The sequence below is a fragment of the Schistocerca nitens genome, chromosome 10, assembly GCF_023898315.1.
Source record: "Schistocerca nitens isolate TAMUIC-IGC-003100 chromosome 10, iqSchNite1.1, whole genome shotgun sequence".
Taxonomy (NCBI): Eukaryota; Metazoa; Arthropoda; class Insecta; order Orthoptera; family Acrididae; genus Schistocerca; species Schistocerca nitens.
The window spans coordinates 218,682,485-218,701,015 of NC_064623.1; the positions used below are offsets into that span (position 1 = coordinate 218,682,485).

Sequence of the window (18,531 nt, forward strand, 5' to 3'; positions counted from 1 at the left end):
TTAATAGTAGCAAAAACTATTCCTGCCATTTGGAACTGTCTATTCCTTGTCCAAGGAGAAAGGAGAATAGGTTGAGGAAGTTTCAAAACTGAGAGCATCTCACTCGGACCATAGGAAAGATGGCCTGGTACCTAGTTTGTAACTTCCTATTCACTACACGTTTCTCTTGCTCTTAATCCATCTTTATTTCTCATTCTTCCTTCCATCATCTCAGGACTGAAGTTGGCACAGTGCTCACTAGTATACCATCCTCGAACTCCTACTTTCTGCCAGCTCACCTATGACCTTTTTCTCCCCTTTGCCCTCTCAATCTGGAGTCTGAGAAATCCGCTCCCTCCTTTCTAACCTCCCCAAGAGCTACCACTCTTTCCTCACTGAGGAAGTAACTGGCAGTTCCAAAAAGCTGGGAACAGTGTTTCCTACTTCTAAAGAAGTCTACCACCAATACTTCGAATTCTGGCACAGGAGGATGAGTTCTGGTCAGTCATTCTATGTTGTCCGGTCAGTGATTCTATGTTGTCCTAATTTTACAGTTTTCTCAAATGAACTGTCCTTTTGATACAAAACTTCAAAAGTGTCTGATAAACAGCAATATATTGGCATAAAGAATATATTGGTTCAAGGCAGACACTATTAATACCTTCTGCAAACTGACGGCAAAGATATTTCATGGATGAATATGCATATCATTTCCCATCTCGCCTGACACTTGTCTTCTCTTCTGCAACCCAACAATAAATTATGGACACAAAACTTCCCAATACATAAACTCTGTAGGCAATGCCAGGATGCAATTCGGACCTTTGCCTTTTACAGGCAATGCTTTTGCTGACTGATCTATCTCAATGAGCCGCACAAACTAAGTATACTGGTACCTCTCCCTCTCATTCTAAAATCCACAGAGCCCTCATGCACACCTTTCTTGGGTATAGAACCACTGTTGCAGAGTGCATAGGAAAGCTACTGTAAACTTTAGAAACTAGGAAGAGATAGTGGCAAATTAAATCTTGAAGTACCTTTGCGAGTCATGACTCTATAGTTCAGTTTGTAAGATGACTGTACATGGCACTAACAAACTTTTTGCTATTTTAGTATATTATGTGGCTGTTTTGAATAATATCTCAATGATTTTCTGTAAGCAGGCAAATCAGTGTAAGCAATCAAACATGTTTGAAGTAGCACCTCAACACAAAAGAAATGAGACTGATTTTTCAGTCTGACTGTGCCCTTTCATCAATATCCATCAACTCACTGGCAGGGGACGATTAATCTATTACATATAGGTCTCCACACTCCACCAGAATTTGGATATGGCAGAGCTCCCAGTGGTCAAAAAATAGCACACATGAGAAGTGAAAAGAACAACTGTGGACATGTCCAGACTTGAATCGACCATGCTTCGGAAGTGACAACCAATAACTGAACTCACTTGAAAAGTACATAAATCTGCAGCATCAGTCTCTTTCCTGATACATCAGTCTCTGGAAATGACAATTTTCCGGCACATCACAAGAAGGTGTCCATTGCGAACTGTTCCGAAAAAGTGCATAAACTAACATGCCTTGTGTTATACTGTAACAACTACATGATGTTAGCTGAGCAGTTGCCTTCTTGTCACGGTAGTGTACTGGATGTGCGCTATCTGTACCCTAAGTTAGCCTAACCTGCACAATACCCTTAAAATGGCGATGCACATTACCTAAACAACACAATGGGAATACAAGAGTTACTTGACCAAATATCATGTTAGTGAGAGCTATCAATTTTCTGAATTTCTTGTACTGGTCGCAACTTACCCCACACATCACTAATATGCTTTGAATATAACATCATTACCTCAACAAATAATATTTGAGACTACAGTCTAGCTGTCATTATTAATTGACATTAGGTCATGGGCTATAGTGACTGTAACTTATCTGTTTTTTTTTTTTTTTTTTTTTTTTTTTTTACCTGTACACTGATCAACATTTACTTTCATTCATGTTTATCTTCAACCTGCAAATAGCTTCGACAACGGCGAGTTAACATATGTCTCCCCAAATGATCTCTTCTGAAAAACCGCAGCTTGCAGCGTGGACACTCAAACTGAGGGTCTTTTCCACATTCGTACAAGAAATGCCTCACCAGACCACTACGATTTACATATGACTTCCCACACGAATAACATTTAAATTTTGTGTATCGCTTTCCCTTACACTTTTTCTGCGACTGCACTGGCTGATGCTTTACTGCTCTTCCTCTCCTGGCAGAAACATCTTTAACTGTGCAGTCGACTGTCATACGTACATCACTATGATTAGCACTGCCATTACCATCAGCACCACCACTGAGTGTAACACCGCGTGATATTCTCAAGTGTTTACCAACTTGGTCTGCAAATTTTGTTTCATGGGCCACTTGACCTATAGTTCCTTCACTGCACGTAACCTGATCAAACGCTACTCCCGGAGTTAGTGCAGAGTTAAGAGTCACCAGAGAATCTTCTTTTGTGACTCTCTCAGTATTTCTAGCTCTCTTAACAGACCCTTGCAACTGGCTATTTGTAGGATGGGCAGAAATTGCACAACAGTCAGATTCGTCAGTCTCAGTGGCAAGTAAAGGTAATGTTTCTTCTGCATCAGAAATCTGAAATGTTTCGACACCAATATTAATTTCTTCATTTAATGAGGCCGACCCTGTGCCTCGATCGGAACTACGATATACAGCCAACTTCTTGTGATTGCAACTCGCTCTTATAACTGAACCTGTTTCCACACAGCTATTTTTCTGCGAGGAATGAGGACGGGGATCCTCCTCAAATGAATTCATCATTTCCATTTCACTAGTTTCCTGAGAACATAGTGTAAACACTGACAAAATAGTAGGTTGCGAAGACTGATTTTCAGCAGAGATAAGCAACTGGCTTCCTCCGTCATCTCTCTGGGTGTGCATGTCACTAATGTACACATTACCTGATAGCCCCCTCAACTGGAAGGACTCTGAGAGCCTCAGCACACTTCCGAGGTCATCTTGTTGTATATTCAGTTCCCCATGATACATGAAGTCCAGTAAAGCTTTCATTACCCGAAACTTTACGTCTGGCAGTATAATTATGGGGTGCTTCTCATGATTCTCAGTAAATACCCGTTCAAAATATGGACTACAGGCTGCAAGAATTACTTTGTGTGCCTTAATGGACTTTCCTTCAACACTGACTGTGCAATCAGCTAGTTTCTCATTAGCCAAGAGAGTATCAAAAACTGTCAATAAAGTTGCCTGGTGGTTGTCCCAGGTAAAATGAAAGTCAGTGCTAGGCTCCATTCTGCCAAAGTGGATAAAAATTTGCGAAGTACTGAATTTAATCAGCTATATTTACTAGTATTAAGGTGTGATTATCCAGTAAAAGAGATGCACACTCGTGTAATTAAATCTAGGAAAGGTCCTTGGAGCCCTGTAGATTACACAGAATATCAGCTTTCCATAACAGATATTCTGTGACATGCAAACTTCTTGAGATTCCAGATATTGCAGTCATTCCTTTGGTTTTGTGTCTGTTGACCTAGCATGTAAACAATACTTAATTAATGAAAAATTATCATCTTCAGGAGTAGTAGTGCAAAACGTTTACTAGATAAAAGATCATAAAAGTAATATGCCCTTACTTTTCTGTACACAACAACTGTGCACAGCTGACTTGTTTTTGAGCATGCAGTAAATACAGCGACATTAATCAGCACTTTGTTAAAATAAATTAAAATGATTGTAACACTTGTAGAAATCTAAACGGCTATTAATATTTTAATAATAAGTAAATATTTAGGTAACATGTAATACAGAAAACAAAAAACTGTATCATACAAACAAGTAACAAGTGTGAGTCACTTTTTGGAACGGTTGATTGTTTATAAAACAAAATCACAATTTCAGGCCAGTCATTGTGTGAAGGAGGGTCATTCCATGCCAAGTGGTCTAGAGGCTCCCACATGACCCTCATGGATTTCGATGAAATTTTGTATGAACATTCACACATGTTCTCAATTAACACTGGTTAAGTTTCAGATTCAGATTCAGAAATTCAATACTTTCGGAGATACAGTCACTTGTTTAAGACCATAGCACAGCTTTCTATAGCGCGTCCTTGAATTTTCAGCAACTTTGAGATGAGATTTCTCTGTAAGTATTTGCATGAAAGAAACAAAACTTGACCATCTTATACAACTTTTAGAGCTCTTTCAAGTAAAATATTAAGGAAAGGATTTCTGAGCAATTTTCATATAGATAATTTGAAGCAAAGTTGGGCAAAAACATAGCTGTTTAAAAAAAATGCGAACTTTAGTTTTTTATATCTCCAAAACTAATTGTGGGATGTACATGAAACTTTGCACACCATAACTCACCAACACAAGGTCTTAGAATATAAAATTTCATTCTCCTATTGCTTTCCATTATTACACAATCTAGGGTAAAGTTGACGATTTTTCAAAAAGTGCTAAAAATGGGTATTTTTAGTCAAATTTTTCAAAAAAGTGCTTTCTCCTAACTCTTCTAAACTATGGTCAATAGAAAGAGCATATTCTAAACTATCTAGAAAAGTGGATTTGGTTTAGCAATGCAAGCATATAAGGCCCTAAAAAGTAGCATCATCAAAGAGGCGCACTGGAAGTGTGAACACATTTTTCTGGCACTCAAATTATACCTGAAATCTTTTATTTTGCTTTATACATGTTTCTTAATGTCTGGGATAAGTGAAATAAGAAGTCCTGATGAATAGGGCCTAGCTTAAGTCCGAATAGCAAAAGAATAAAAATAGAAACAATGTTATTTCTTAATTGTCACCTCCCCCCCCCCCTCTCTCTCTCTCTCTCTCTCTCTCTCTCTCTCTCTCTCTCTCACACACACACACACACACACAATTATTATTAAGAATGAATGTAAATCATAGAATTTATTTGCATAATCATCTATTTATTAGTTACCTGTTTAATGAACAACACCAGCTTACTGATGGAAAAGAAGTGTATAAATGAGTTGCTATGGTCCATGGTGGCTTAAACATTGCTAGTTTCATTTCATTTGAGAAAACCAGCATTCCCGTTGCCATAGGGCCACGCCCGATAGCTTAGCAACAACAGCCACGGGTGGGTTTCTTTACCACAGGATCCCAAGCCTGATAAGGATTCCTTTACACAGGTTCCAAAGCCTGATAGTAAAATTATTTAAGTGCCCTGTGTAAAATTAGAAGGCACTCTTGGCTTCCTTAGATTGTTTCCTCTAACCTATTTCAATTTTTGATATGCTACATTAATTTTCTGATGAATATAAAGAGGAATGGTGTATTGCCGGCCAGACGAATTTACTGATGGAGCTGGAATAACTGCAATAATGTGGTGTTCTGGAATCCAGTACTTGTCACTTCTTGATGGCCAATAAAATGAATTTGCTGGACCATGTGGATGCATAAAGTTTATTAATGCATCCCTTTGCTCTGTGGAGGTCTCACAGATATTCCCAATCCACCACACGTTTTCATAGAGGCATGCAACATATTGTCCTGGTTGGTGAGCAGACATTAATATGCCTCCTTCATTACTGTGACCCATTTTAGCTAGAAAAGATGAATGATCATTTGAAACTCTGCTGACCTGAATTGTTGTTTCATGAATAGGTAAAAAGTGATGATTTTCTCTAGTGCCTGCTAGTTTGTCCAAGTTTAAACCTCTCTTCTTGTGACACAATATTTTTTTTTCAATTTCATCTTTACCGACGAAAACAAATTTAATTCCATTAATGTTTTCAGAGCAGAAGTGAAACAGATCTAGGGGAGTAAGAATTTGTCCATTAAGTGGTCGTTGCAAGCTTGCTCTTGCTGCTAACCACTTTGTTGTACCTCCAATCCCATCACAAGGTGATTTTCCGTGACTAGTAGCAAAATAATTCCATTCAGCTGTCATTCCAAAATCACTCTTATGATAGCACAAATTTAGGAAATTCTTGAAATTTTTATATTGAGCATTGGCGCCATCACTGAAATAATGAATGTGGGCTATCTGTGCAAACCGTGCTTTTATATATTTGATGAGCTCCTAGATAAAAACGTGAACTGTAATAGTGTAATGCCGCAAACAATCTCTGATAATGCAAAAAACTTAAAGATTCTACTTTCTCATTTTGACGAAAGTAGATAACAAATGGATGAATTGTTGCTTGACTATTGTCCCAGTGGAAGCCTTGCACAGCATCATGAATGATAAAAGAATAATTTTCTGCAAAATCCATTAGGACAACAAGTTCTTCATCTTTCAGATGACATTTAAAGCCTTTGAGATGCAAGCTTTGATGCTTGGCAATGTAATGATGGCATGACAGACTCCATATTTTATTTTTTACAACTTCAATAAATTCATCCACAACCATTTGCTTCGTGTCCAGTGTGGCCGATCGGTATGTATCCATTGCTTAAACACAATAACTTCCTGTGGCTCATGATCTAGGAAATAGCTGGCAATTTCAGATGCTATAGCTTCGGGCCCGGGCACCTTTCACAGCGATGTAGCATGCACTGTTTAGAGTTCAAACTGCAAACTGCCTTGCTGAGAATCTCCTTATAATTTTCACGTATACCAGCTCTGCTAAGCATAAGATTAACATTTTGGTGAATTGCACAGACGCAAACTGCATGCATTCCAGCTGGTCCTACTGTTACACACCATTTGGGTCTAAGTTCACAAAACTTTGAGAACCCTATTTCTGGACCATTTATATTCTTATAGATAACATACATTTCCCGTAAACTGCAAAGTAACAATCTTTTCTGAATGTATGTCTTTCTATCTACAAGTCCAACTGAAATACTATCTTTTTTTCCAGGGCACACCCTACTATACCCATCATCTTCAAAAAAATTTCGCACTCTACTAGCAACTTATGCTGGTAATTTCCTGCTTTGCCTATTTTCAGGAAGTGCCAGAATGCCCTTCTCTGCCATAAGCTTCCGAGCATTCTTCACCATTCTTTCGGACACGCCAAACTGACCTGCTGTTTGTCTGACTGTCCAACTTACAGGTGCCAAGGTTAAAATTTGCACCTGTTCTTTATGAATTGCATTCTGCATCTTGGCTTTCAGTTCAGTCAGCAAATGTGCATAGTCGGCACAGTTTCCACATTCCTTAATTTCACTAGCATCTTCAATTTGTCGGTTTACTCCCATTGCATTTACAATTCTGTTTTTAATCACATTTTGAGCCTTTTGAATTTTCTTCTTCACATATTGGGGCTTATCTCAGTAGCTTACTGTTCTCTTCATGGTTGAAATACCGATGGACAATAAGCTACTATTTAATTATTCTTTTGGTGTAAAGTCCACATCAGAATGTGATCATGAGGCTGATAAAGCTTCGTCCAAGTGTTTATTTAAGGTAGTCCTGCAAGCCGGACAAATTTTCTGACCTGGCTTTATGTTATTAACAAGCTGCTTCTTCAACATATCAGAATCCTTATTAGCTGTTTCAGTATCAAGAGTGCGAATTCCTGCCTTAACATTATGATTCACCTTCCCACAGGGTTTGAAGCAATTTTTTTTAACCTCTCATATTGTGTCAATAACAGGGCTTCATGGTGTAGGCAAACTTGAGAGGTATTGTCCAGCTTTGCTTCAGAACGTCGGACCAACAACTCTTTTTCCTCATCACTAAAATCCGCAAACCATTTGAAAGCAGATTTTTTGACAAAGAAAGTGACATGGCACTTTGTTCCACTATCTCCTTGCCCAATTGAACAGGAAGGTATGCTGTTCCCTTCTGCATCCCTCTCTTATCAGTAACTAAATAATGTATTTGGCCTCTAAGTGCAAATTATAATCTGCTTAAATTTCAGACAAATTGCTACTGAATGAAATTATACACAATGTATAATACCCATGAAAAAATCTAATAGGAGATATATGCTATAAAAGACACAATCAAAACAATTTTTTGTAAATTAGATTACAAACTTTGATGGTCTTACGAATCACTTACCAAGCCACACTCACTATGCTACAAACACACCACTGAAATACTGATTGTTCAAACAAGGCTCACAATAATGAAACAATCTGATTGTTAAAGTAAATGTTGCCATTATATTTTCTATAAACAGTGAATCTTGTGAATTTTCTCTGTGAAACTAGTGGTTACGTATTTACCAAGGTAGTAGGCTACATTTAAGTGTGATTAAATACTAAATAAAAACTCTTAGATGTTTAACCAACCAATATCACATGTTTCCCTAATAACTTTAAGACAAAAATTCACAGGTTACAACACCTAGGTACTAAAATCTCTGCAATATTGATTCTTTTTTGGAAAAATGTTTTATACAATTGAATCCAAAAATTAGGTCTTCATTTTCCACTTGTAAATATTTACAATTTTGAGAAGTACAAAAAATATGAAGCTATTATTCATTGAATTCTCTATGGTTTCCCCCCCCCCCCCCCCCTCAAATGAGAAGAGTTGTATGCAGATGAACTGAACACTTACAATAATAGCAGAAGGCCTACTTCTCATAGTTTTCAAGTTTTTCTGACAGTCTCATTGCCTATTTACCAGATCTTTTTATTTCAATTATTCAAGGCACTAATAAACATTTATTAGGCATAGTAAAAGGTTTCAGGTATAATTTGAGTGCCAGAAAAATGTGTTCAAACTTCCAGTGCGCCTCTTTGATGATGCTACTTTTTATGGCCTTATATGCTTGCATTGCAAAACCAAATCCACTTTTCTAGATAGTTTAGAATATGCTCTTTCTAATGACCATAGTTTAGAAGAGTTTGGAGAAAGCACTTTTTTGAAAAATTTCACTAAAAATACCCATTTTTAGCACTTTTTGAAAAATCGTCAACTTTACCCTAGATTTGTGAAATAATGGAAAGCAATAGGAAAATGAAATTTTATATTCTAAGACCTTGTGTTGGTGTGCAAAGTTTCATGTACATCCCACAATTAGTTTTGGAGATATAAAAAACTAAAGTTCGCATTTTTTTTAAACAGCTATGTTTTTGCCCAACTTTGCTTCAAATTATCTATATGAAAATTGCTCAGAAATCATTTCCTTAATATTTTACTTTAAAGAGCTCTAAAAGTTGTATAAGATGGTCAAGTTTTGTTTCTTTCATGCAAATACTTACAGAGATATCTCACCTCAAAGTTGCTGAAAATTCAAGGACGTGCTATAGAAAGCTGTGCTATGGTCTTAAACAAGTGACTGTATCTCCAAAAGTATTGAATTTCTGAATCTGAAACTTTTCCAGTGTTCATTAAGAACATGTGTTAATGTTCATACAAAATTTCATCAAAATCCATTATGGTCATGTGGGAACATTTCTCGATATTAGACCACTTGGCACGGAATGGCCCAGGAACCACTACAGCATTTATGTATAATTGTATAATCTGTTGATGTTTGTTAGATCTATGACACCATACCATTGCTACACACTGTGGAAAAACTGGGCCTTGCTCATAAAGAGGTCCAAATAAATATTACTGCAACTAAAGACTACTTAAAATAAATGTAGAAGAAAAAGGTCAAAATCTTTAGATATTAAAACTGGAGTCAGGCTGGAAGATTTGAATCTGAAAACCAGATAAAGTCCTGAGATTCAACAAACATAAATGAAAATGAATACCAAGACATACTGTTTGTCTTTCACAAACAGAATACCTGTTCTGAGAGAATCTACAAAACAGCAGTACCCAAAATCACAACATGTCAACCTGTACACTGAGAGGCAATTAAGGTTTAACATTTTCTCCCCCAGCACACAACAGAAATACTTGTTTTTCAAAACAATCTTTATACATCATTTATTTTTCAGTCCCAATTGCATATTTTTTTTTAATTATACAATATGACCAGTTTCAATCTCCTTGGATTGTCTTCAGATATATATAATAGAGGGAAACATTCCACGTAGGAAAAATATATCTAAAAACAAAGATGATGTGACTTACCAAACGAAAGCGCTGGCAGGTCGATAGACACACAAACAAACACAAACATACACACAAAATTCAAGCTTTCGCAACAAACTGTTGCCTCATCAGGAAAGAGGAAAGGAGAGGGAAAGACGAAAGGATGTGGGTTTTAAGGGAGAGGGTAAGGAGTCATTCCAATCCCGGGAGCGGAAAGACTTACCTTAGGTGTGTGTGTGGTTTGAGGTTTTCGGGCGCTAAACAGCGTGGTCATCAGCACACACACACACACACACACACACACACACACACACACACACACACACAGATATATATTATATATATAAAGCAATACTAAATATTTACTGTCTATTATTTTACAAAATATAGAATAGTATTGAAACAACTTTTGAATTTACCTACGTAGCTGGGTCAGCAACCTGCCATGTCTGTATCGGAACTACACATAATATTGTGATCCAGGTTTTTAAGCAGGTACTCTGGTGTAGGGAGGAGAGAGGGAAAAGTGAATGAGGGGGACTGGGAGAGGGGAAGAAAGGCAGGTAGGGCGAGTGGAAGGGACACTGTGTGCAAGATTGATTTACATTTGGTAAAGCTTTAAAAGTAGCTCCTCTAAAAACAAATACTAAAATTATAGAAAGTAAAATTATGTAAAAAATTTTATTCAAATATTACATGTGTACAACAATGGATGTGTAAACTGTGAAAGGTATAAAACCATAAAATTATACAAATGGAATTATGTGAAGTAACTAAAATGGAATTAAGTGTCTTGAAATATTAAAATTGTAAAGCACTGGAAGTAGAAAACCACAAAGATATAAAACTATGTGAGACAAGTGAAATTACAGGGAACAGGGTGTAACAGTTACAGTTAATTGCACTTGTTTCTGCTTGGTGTTCTAATATGGCATGCAAGTTCTACAGCGTGTACGAAAACCACCCTTCACACTTGCTTGCTGCTAGTACAGTATGTGAGCTTATGCACATCTGTCATTTCTTCTTGGTGAGTGGGGCTGCTGCTCTTACGTGTGTTGTGTTGAGGTGGATGACTAGGCCTCCAAAGGTCTAAAAAATGCGCTGTTAATAAGATCATTTTACTGTTTATGTATTACCAGGCTCTTGTAAGTGGTATGTAAAAATCTCAGTTTCTTCCAAGATTGTCAGGAGGTGTCCCTTACAGGAGGTGTTCCTTAGGTTCATTGTGCAGCACTTCCAACTGCAAATCAATGGTTCCAACAGAGCACTTCGATGTCAGATGCTCTTGACCAAATGATGTTGTCTTACTTACATAGATAAATTCAACAGCTATGTACAAAACTTTTCTACATTTTGTAAAATAATACATGGTACATACTTAATTTTAGTTTATGTTTAGGTCTGAAGGTGGTCCAAGGAGATAGGAAGTAGTTTTACTTTAGAATAAAATAAAAGAAACTGCAACTGGACCGAAAAACAAACTACGTATAAAATCTGCTTTAAATATCAGTACAGTACCTGGTTTTCCCTACAACAATTTATGTCATCTATGGTGACACTGGATTTTAGTTACCTTCACGACAAAACAGGTAACCAAAACACAAGACCAGTCACCTAAAAACAAAATTCAAAAATTGAAGAGATCAAGAAAGGATCTATCAAGATCTAAACACCAACAGACTAGAAAGCAAAAGTATCATGAAGTTGGGTGAAGCACACAGCTTACATCACAAGATTTGCCAAAATAAACCCTATAAAATGGACATTATAACAAAGCAATTAAACTGTATGTTCACTGCATAACAGAAACTCCCTCAGCAAAAGAAACAAAACTGTCACTGGAAAAAGGGGTAAAAGAAAAGCCTGAGAGATGCAGTATGTTGAATTGTAAAAGGAGACATAACACGGATCTATCGAGGTAACATTTTTAACAAGTACAATTACTGGACACTGTTAAATGCTTGCTGTCTTCTGCATGCCTTGAAAGGATGGAGGAATCCAGATTAACTTACAATGAAAATGCAAAGTCATAGCAGCTATTTGATAAAATAAATGTCCTCAAGAAATCAAATTTGCCAGCACTGTGGCATGCAGTGTACTCATTCAACCTTCTCTTCAGTCAGTGAGGATTGTTAATTACCTGTCATGATAGGTAGAAATCGAAAATATAGGCAACAAAACACTTCCCAGCATTGTTGCTCAAAAAGAAACAGACACAAATGTGTGTGCTATTGGTCAAGTTCAGAATTTCATGCTGCTATACAACACCAGGTGATTGTGAGAGGAAACATTATGAAGCAAGCAACAGTTTGATTTAGGAGAGACGAGAACAGTTAATCAGATAAGGAGATATTCACTTGAAAAAATACTGTATCAGGACTTCCAGTGGACCATCACTTCATTTATGTATATATACAAACTAGTAAATGAAAGGCAGCAAATGTACTGGGGCTAAATCATACTAACAAGTTATATGCAAGCAAATCATGCAGAGATAGTGATCCCGGACAAACAAAACTGCATAACACAGCTTACTCATGCACTTACGTTGTGTGTTTGTCAGATCATTTGCAGGAATTTTTTCATCAAAAAGATATGAAATAAGTCAGTTTACAAGATTTGTGTACACAGATAGTTTTAACTTCAATGAACATATTTCTCCTATTCAATTAATCATATTTAAAAACTAGTTTTTTTTCGACAAGTTACAGGTTTTTAAATATTAACTTGTCAATTAAACAAAATGAGTTGTGCAGAATAAATGATTTTAGCAGGGATTTAAAAATTTATTTTTGTTGATGCACAGTACAAAATTAATGACCTTCAAATGTCTGACATTTAAAGCACATGGATATAAATATATAAAGTATTAGATTTTACATTTTCTTTCCGCTGTTGACTAATATTTTATTTTTTCAATACACTCACGCAGTTTCGGCATGTAGGTATTGTCAAGTGCTTAAAAACAGAGCATTGGTATAAAAGTCTGGTCATTATACTAATGAAGATATTGGAAGCCATAGTCAAGAAAGTGTGGGTGGCATCATTATTTTGACCATTAAATAAAAAGTCTCCTAAAGTGCCACACACAGATTGTGCGTATTTCCCATAATTTAAACACACCATTCGTCATAAAACCGAAAACTGAAGGTTTAATTCAGAAGCATTATATAGGAGTATGTACAAATTTCTGGGGATTATGTTGATACGTAAAACAGATCTCTGTTTGGATTTTTATTTAAAAGTCAAATAACGATGCCACCTACGTTTCCTTGACAGTAGCCTCGAAATATCTGTGTTTGTATAATGACTAGATCTTTGTGACTTAAAAACAAATATAATGAAGATCATAATGAAAACATTCTGCATAAAATGCCATGAAGAGAAACTTCTTGGTGATACTCACACTAGAACGGTTTCTTTAATAACACTGTGAATTCGATAAAGATGGATTAAAGTTGGTTTCGTATTACTTCTCATACAGCACAACAGTCTCCATTGTCAGAGATTTAACCGAAAACTGCATTTATAAGACGCGCTTAGTCGACTGCCGTTTTTGTCACTGAGGGGCAGCACCAGACGACGATCTACAGCGATTCGCTGGTAGCTATCGAGAGGTCGACGACACGGATAGAGTCACAGTCTAATATAACAGTCGCGACACTTCGCCTCGATTTTGTTGCCTTCGGCGCCAGGAGCGCTCCAAGCGGCCGGTAGGTTGAACTGTGAGTTCGGCGCGATCGTGAAAGCGAAGAGTGATTGTTAATTTGATTTATACAATGGTTTTTACCATCGGGAGCGTTTGTAGCGCAATAGTGATTGTTTATTTTGATTTATACAATGGTTTTTACCATCGGGAGCGTTTGTAGCGCAATAAATTGCAGCAGCAACAGGATGAAGACACCACAGCTGTCTTTTTTAGGTTTCCTAAGGATCCTCGGAGGTAAATACCATCATGTTACTAAACTGTATCGTCAGGATTCACTTGCAAACTGTATGTGTATAAATGATGACTGTTTCGTTTTAGGAGCAGAAAATGGCTAGTTAATAGCAGACGAGAAGACCTTATGAAGAAAGACCCAGTTTGCCTAATATTAGGTTTTGTTCGCTACATTTCGAACAAAACCAGTTCATGAACGCAGACAATAACAAACTCGTGTGGAACGCAGTACCCACACAGTTTGACATTCCAAATAAGCCACCTCAGCTGACGATAAAGAGGAAACTGCACAAAGATTCGACAGTCAATCTAAAACAGTCCTATGACACAGAAGCAGCCAGTTCAACTCTCCATGCATCAGTGCCAGATTCGTGTGAATCATCGACACAGACCTGCTTTGACGATGAAGTGGTTAGATTAGTGCAGCTGTTCGTGTCTTACAAAAGCGTGTGAAGTGTCAGAATGTGCACATCGCTAGACTTCGGGCGAAACTATTATGGGACAAGGAAAATGCCTACAGACAGATTGTTTGAAAATTATTCGAATATTTGGTTTTTCGTTAAATGTAATGTAATCAGCTCATTATAATGTTTTCAGTATATGTCTCCCGCTATTTGGCAGTTGCTTGTCCCCACTTAGAATAATATAAAGATGAAGGTCGTACCTGTGGCGACAGGCGACAATGACAAACACAGTAGGTCTACAGAACGGTAAACGAGCTGTCGATCGCTTTTGCATGTAGAGGTACATGTCTGTGTTTCTTACATGTGAATCTGTGTGTTTATATTCTTTTGATATCAACATGGTAAGCTGCAATTCCTTCCAATGTCACAAGTGTTTCTTCGCGAATGTGTTGTAGCTTGCCACTCTATTCATGGTTTTTGTCCATACTTGCGCTTATTTTAGAATCATTTTTAGAAACATATATGCCTTCTGATACTACACAAACTCTTGGAGGCAAGAAAATAACTCGAATAATTCGGAAATTACGTAGGAAATGGATGCAAACAAACATGCTTACGACGCCTCTGACGTTCACCTTACCTGCCGCTTGGAGCGCTAGTGTCGCTCCATCTGTCAAACGGCAACAACTTTCACAGCATTGAGTGTCGCGACTGTTATGTTAGACTGGTTACGCATCCAAGGACTGGATCCACTCGCGCCCCTTTATGTACTTCAATATGCATCTATACGTCCGAGGGGCTGTTCCTGCACTGTGCACTGCGATTACACGCATTTGTATGCAGTCAATTGCAGTTAATTTTCTGTAATACTCTCACTCGCCATACTGAAGGTAACACGTAAAGTATCCCTACACATGTTGAAGATAATATCTGAGAAACTAGTATAGAAGTCGTCTCTAGTTAATAAAGGGATCCTATCAAGGGCGTACCCAGAATCTGAACTGGGGGGAGGGGAGGGGGTGGAGGTCATACTAATCTCAGGAAACAAGGACTCGAGACAACATACAGCACTTCTCATTAAGTAAAACAGTAAACCAGTGAAAAGCTGCTTTTAATTAACATTTTAAATACAAGAATGCACTTGTACAATCCGAGAAAACATGCAGCATTTCTTATTAAATAAAACAGTAAACTAGTGAAAAACTGCTTTCAATAAACATTTTAAATATAAGAATTCACGTGTTTAAAAATACAACTTTTTAATTCAGTAATAATCTTCTAGGATTTGCCGCAAATTTCTCAATTACTTTCTTCTCTAACATCTCGCAGTTTTCTTTTACACAATTGCGGTGTACGCTCATCAGGCACAATCCTGTGAGCCTTTCTTCTCCCATTGTGCTTCTGAGCCACGTCTTCACTCTTCGAAGTGTGCTGAAGGATCGTTCCACAGTCGCTGTTGTGCATGGAATGGTGCTCAAAATTTTTAGTGCGTTTTTCATGCAAGGGAAAAAAAATATTGGTCTCGTTAAACAGGTCAACGACTTCCATATCCTTTAATTTAGCTTTAGTTATATTCTTTTTCCTCCACAAATTGTACCATACTTCCAGTTCTCCGGCAATATCATCCAATCCATAAAATGTTTTAAACAATTCTGCACTTTTAAGGAAGTCTATTACACTAGAATTGCTCATATTCAAGGGATGTAGCTTATTTAAAGCAAAAGCTGGTGTATTATCTGGTGAAAATCGTATATTTAATGATGACATGAATGATTCGATTTATGGTGTACCAGCGAACATCGCTTCAGGCAGCCCTAATGGGGCTTTTACTGAAGTGCACGGTAGTTTTTTCGGTGATGGCCAGTTTTGTGGAACGTTGTAAAAATTATTTTATAAATCACTTGCACTAAATGTCTCGCCATTTACTGCTAGTCATAACCTGCACGTCAACTGCTATTAATCTACAGTTACCGTCAGCTGTAACTAAAAAATTAATAGTTTAGGAGCAGAAAAGCATTTTACATTTAAATATGGTAGGAGAAACGATGTTGTTCGTTAGGAGCTTCACATAGTCATGATCCCTTACTGCCTACAAGTGAATACACTGTTCCTTGGAGACGTAACATGCCTGTGAATAGCAGAGCGGATTGCTTATCGCTAAATTTATTATTTCTATAAACTTCCCTGCCGACAGTAACGTGCCGAAGACGAAAAAATTACTCCCGGATCTGCGCGAACGGGTTCGAATATCTTCTAAGAGAGGGGGGGGGGAGCTGCTCCCGCCCCCTCCCCCCTGCCCCTAGTTACGTACGCCCATGGATCCTATGTAATAGGAAGAAGAATGAAGTTTCAGAACATAATAGAGTAAAAAAGTCCTTTATATAAAATTCTACAGAAATCAGTTTGTTTCCAAATACTTTCAAAATATTCAATTCCACTAAACTATGGCGCGTTACCAATCGACTCTGACACATCACAATTAAGGATATGACACTAATATGGGTTGTTTTCGACAGGTACATATAAGCCCTTTCCTGCAGTCACCCTCTCCCTGTCAACAAGTAAGTATTATCGGACAGCCTGCGACTAAAATAATTTTCCAATTTGGACATTACACATCAGGTACCATGCACAAAAGTACAGTAAATGCTTTTAATTACGTATATACAGTACCGTATTTATGTACCTTCACTCCAGCACAGTAGATATTCATTTGCTGTATACTGAACAAGAGAGCACTGGACTATGACACTAATTGATAAATAACACGGCATTTCTGTATGTTTACTAGAACTTTAAATCAGTTTATTATTGTATGCACATACATATTATTCCCATGTTTATTTACTTTACACTTCACTTTTTTCGCCACGTATCAAGGTGGGAAACTGGTTTTAATTTCCTGTTCAAATTATATCTAAGCAATTTTTTGCACCATACAACAATTCCAACAGCCGGCCGAGGTGGTCGAGCGGTTCTAGGCGCTGCAGTCTGGAACCGCGCGACCGCTACGGTCGTAGGTTCGAATCCTGCCTCGGGGATGGATGTGTGTGATGTCTTTAGATTAATTAGGTTTAAGTAGTTCTAAGTTCTAGGGGTCTGATGACCTCAGAAGTTAAGTCCCATAGTGCTAGGAGTCAATAATTCCAACAAGTTGGGAGAATTTGTGTGCTGCAAATTGCATAACATCGTTTATGCATGCAACGACTTCATCAGGTGTATTAATTTCTATTAAATATGTTGCTGACATGAAAGTAGAGTGAGCTGACAGAAAGTCATCACTTCAAATGTAATCATCTGCACTACATGAAACGTTTCACATTTTCATTAATTCAGCAATCGCTGCTGCATTTTCTTGAATATCGATGGCTGTAGAAGCTTCATGTTCTTGACCCCCAAACCCAGCTTTGTTGAAGCACTTGGTGACAGTTTCGGGTTTTATTTCTTTTACTGCCAAGCCGATCCAAACTACTGCATCGAGGACAGAAACTCATCGTGCAAGAGCAAAAGCACTTTCGGCCTCTTCAACACTACGAATAAGAGACTGTATCAGTCATCACCTATAATGACATTTGAATGTGTGAAGCACCCCCTGGTCCATGGGTTATGTGAGGCTGGTTGATACTGGAGGAAACCAAGCCAATTTCCCGTTTGATAACGTTACTTTCTGGTGGCGGGTTGCATTGTCTAGGAAAAGGAGAACTTGGCGATTTCTTTTTTTCTTGGCATTGAAACAGCCCAACCATTCTTCCAAAAGAACACTCGCCATCCACGCCTTTTTATTGCTTCGCTATGTGACTGGAATCTTAACGGCCTATTACGTTTTTGAAACAACGCGGTTTTGCCGCCTTTCCAATCACCAGCGGCTTCTCCATTTCACCTAACATGTTTCCACACAGCAGCAGAGTCAGTCTTTCCTTGGACATTTTTCCACCGACGCACTTTTCACCTCGAACTGCTAACGATTTTGAAGGCAGCGCGTGATTATATATATTAAAAAAAGAAGAAAAAAAAGATGATTCCGTTTCATCGGCACTGAACACGTCTTTCGGATCATAATTCACAATTAATTTGGACAGTATTGTCTTCCATACTGTTCTGCACATCCGTACTTTCCCCACACACTTCATTCCACACGATGTTGTGCCTAGGTTTGAAACTGTCCAGCCGTCCTGGGGATGCCTTAAACTCCATAATTCCAAGCTCTTTTGCGACTTTCAAAGCCTCTCCCTGCAGCATGGGTCCAAATAAA

General features: G+C 37.8%; 2 protein-coding genes across 2 annotated transcripts in view; both read right to left on the reverse strand.

Moving 5' to 3' along the window:
- Positions 1-1,915: 1,915 nt before the first annotated feature.
- Positions 1,916-13,652, reverse strand: LOC126209784 (zinc finger and BTB domain-containing protein 9-like). The gene is made up of 2 exons (XM_049938923.1): positions 13,342-13,652; positions 1,916-3,541 (listed from the first exon to the last, which is right to left on the reverse strand). The coding sequence occupies exon 2, from the start codon at positions 3,301-3,303 to the stop codon at positions 1,978-1,980; it is 1,326 nt and encodes a 441-aa protein (XP_049794880.1). The 5' UTR covers positions 3,304-3,541; positions 13,342-13,652; the 3' UTR covers positions 1,916-1,977.
- LOC126210017 (protein tramtrack, alpha isoform-like) overlaps positions 6,905-18,531 on the reverse strand; it is a 41,894-nt gene continuing 30,267 nt past the window's right edge. Inside the window, exons 5-6 of the mRNA XM_049939122.1 lie at positions 7,532-7,669; positions 6,905-7,202 (exon numbers count right to left, since the gene is read on the reverse strand). Coding sequence (XP_049795079.1) covers positions 6,905-7,202; positions 7,532-7,669 — 436 coding nt within the window. The remainder of the gene's footprint in view (positions 7,203-7,531; positions 7,670-18,531) is intronic.

What these genes read in the sequence shown, in the direction of transcription:
- LOC126209784 (XM_049938923.1), bottom strand. Translation starts at nt 3,303, where the DNA reads ATGGAGCCTAGCACTGACTTTCATTTTACCTGGGACAACCACCAGGCA.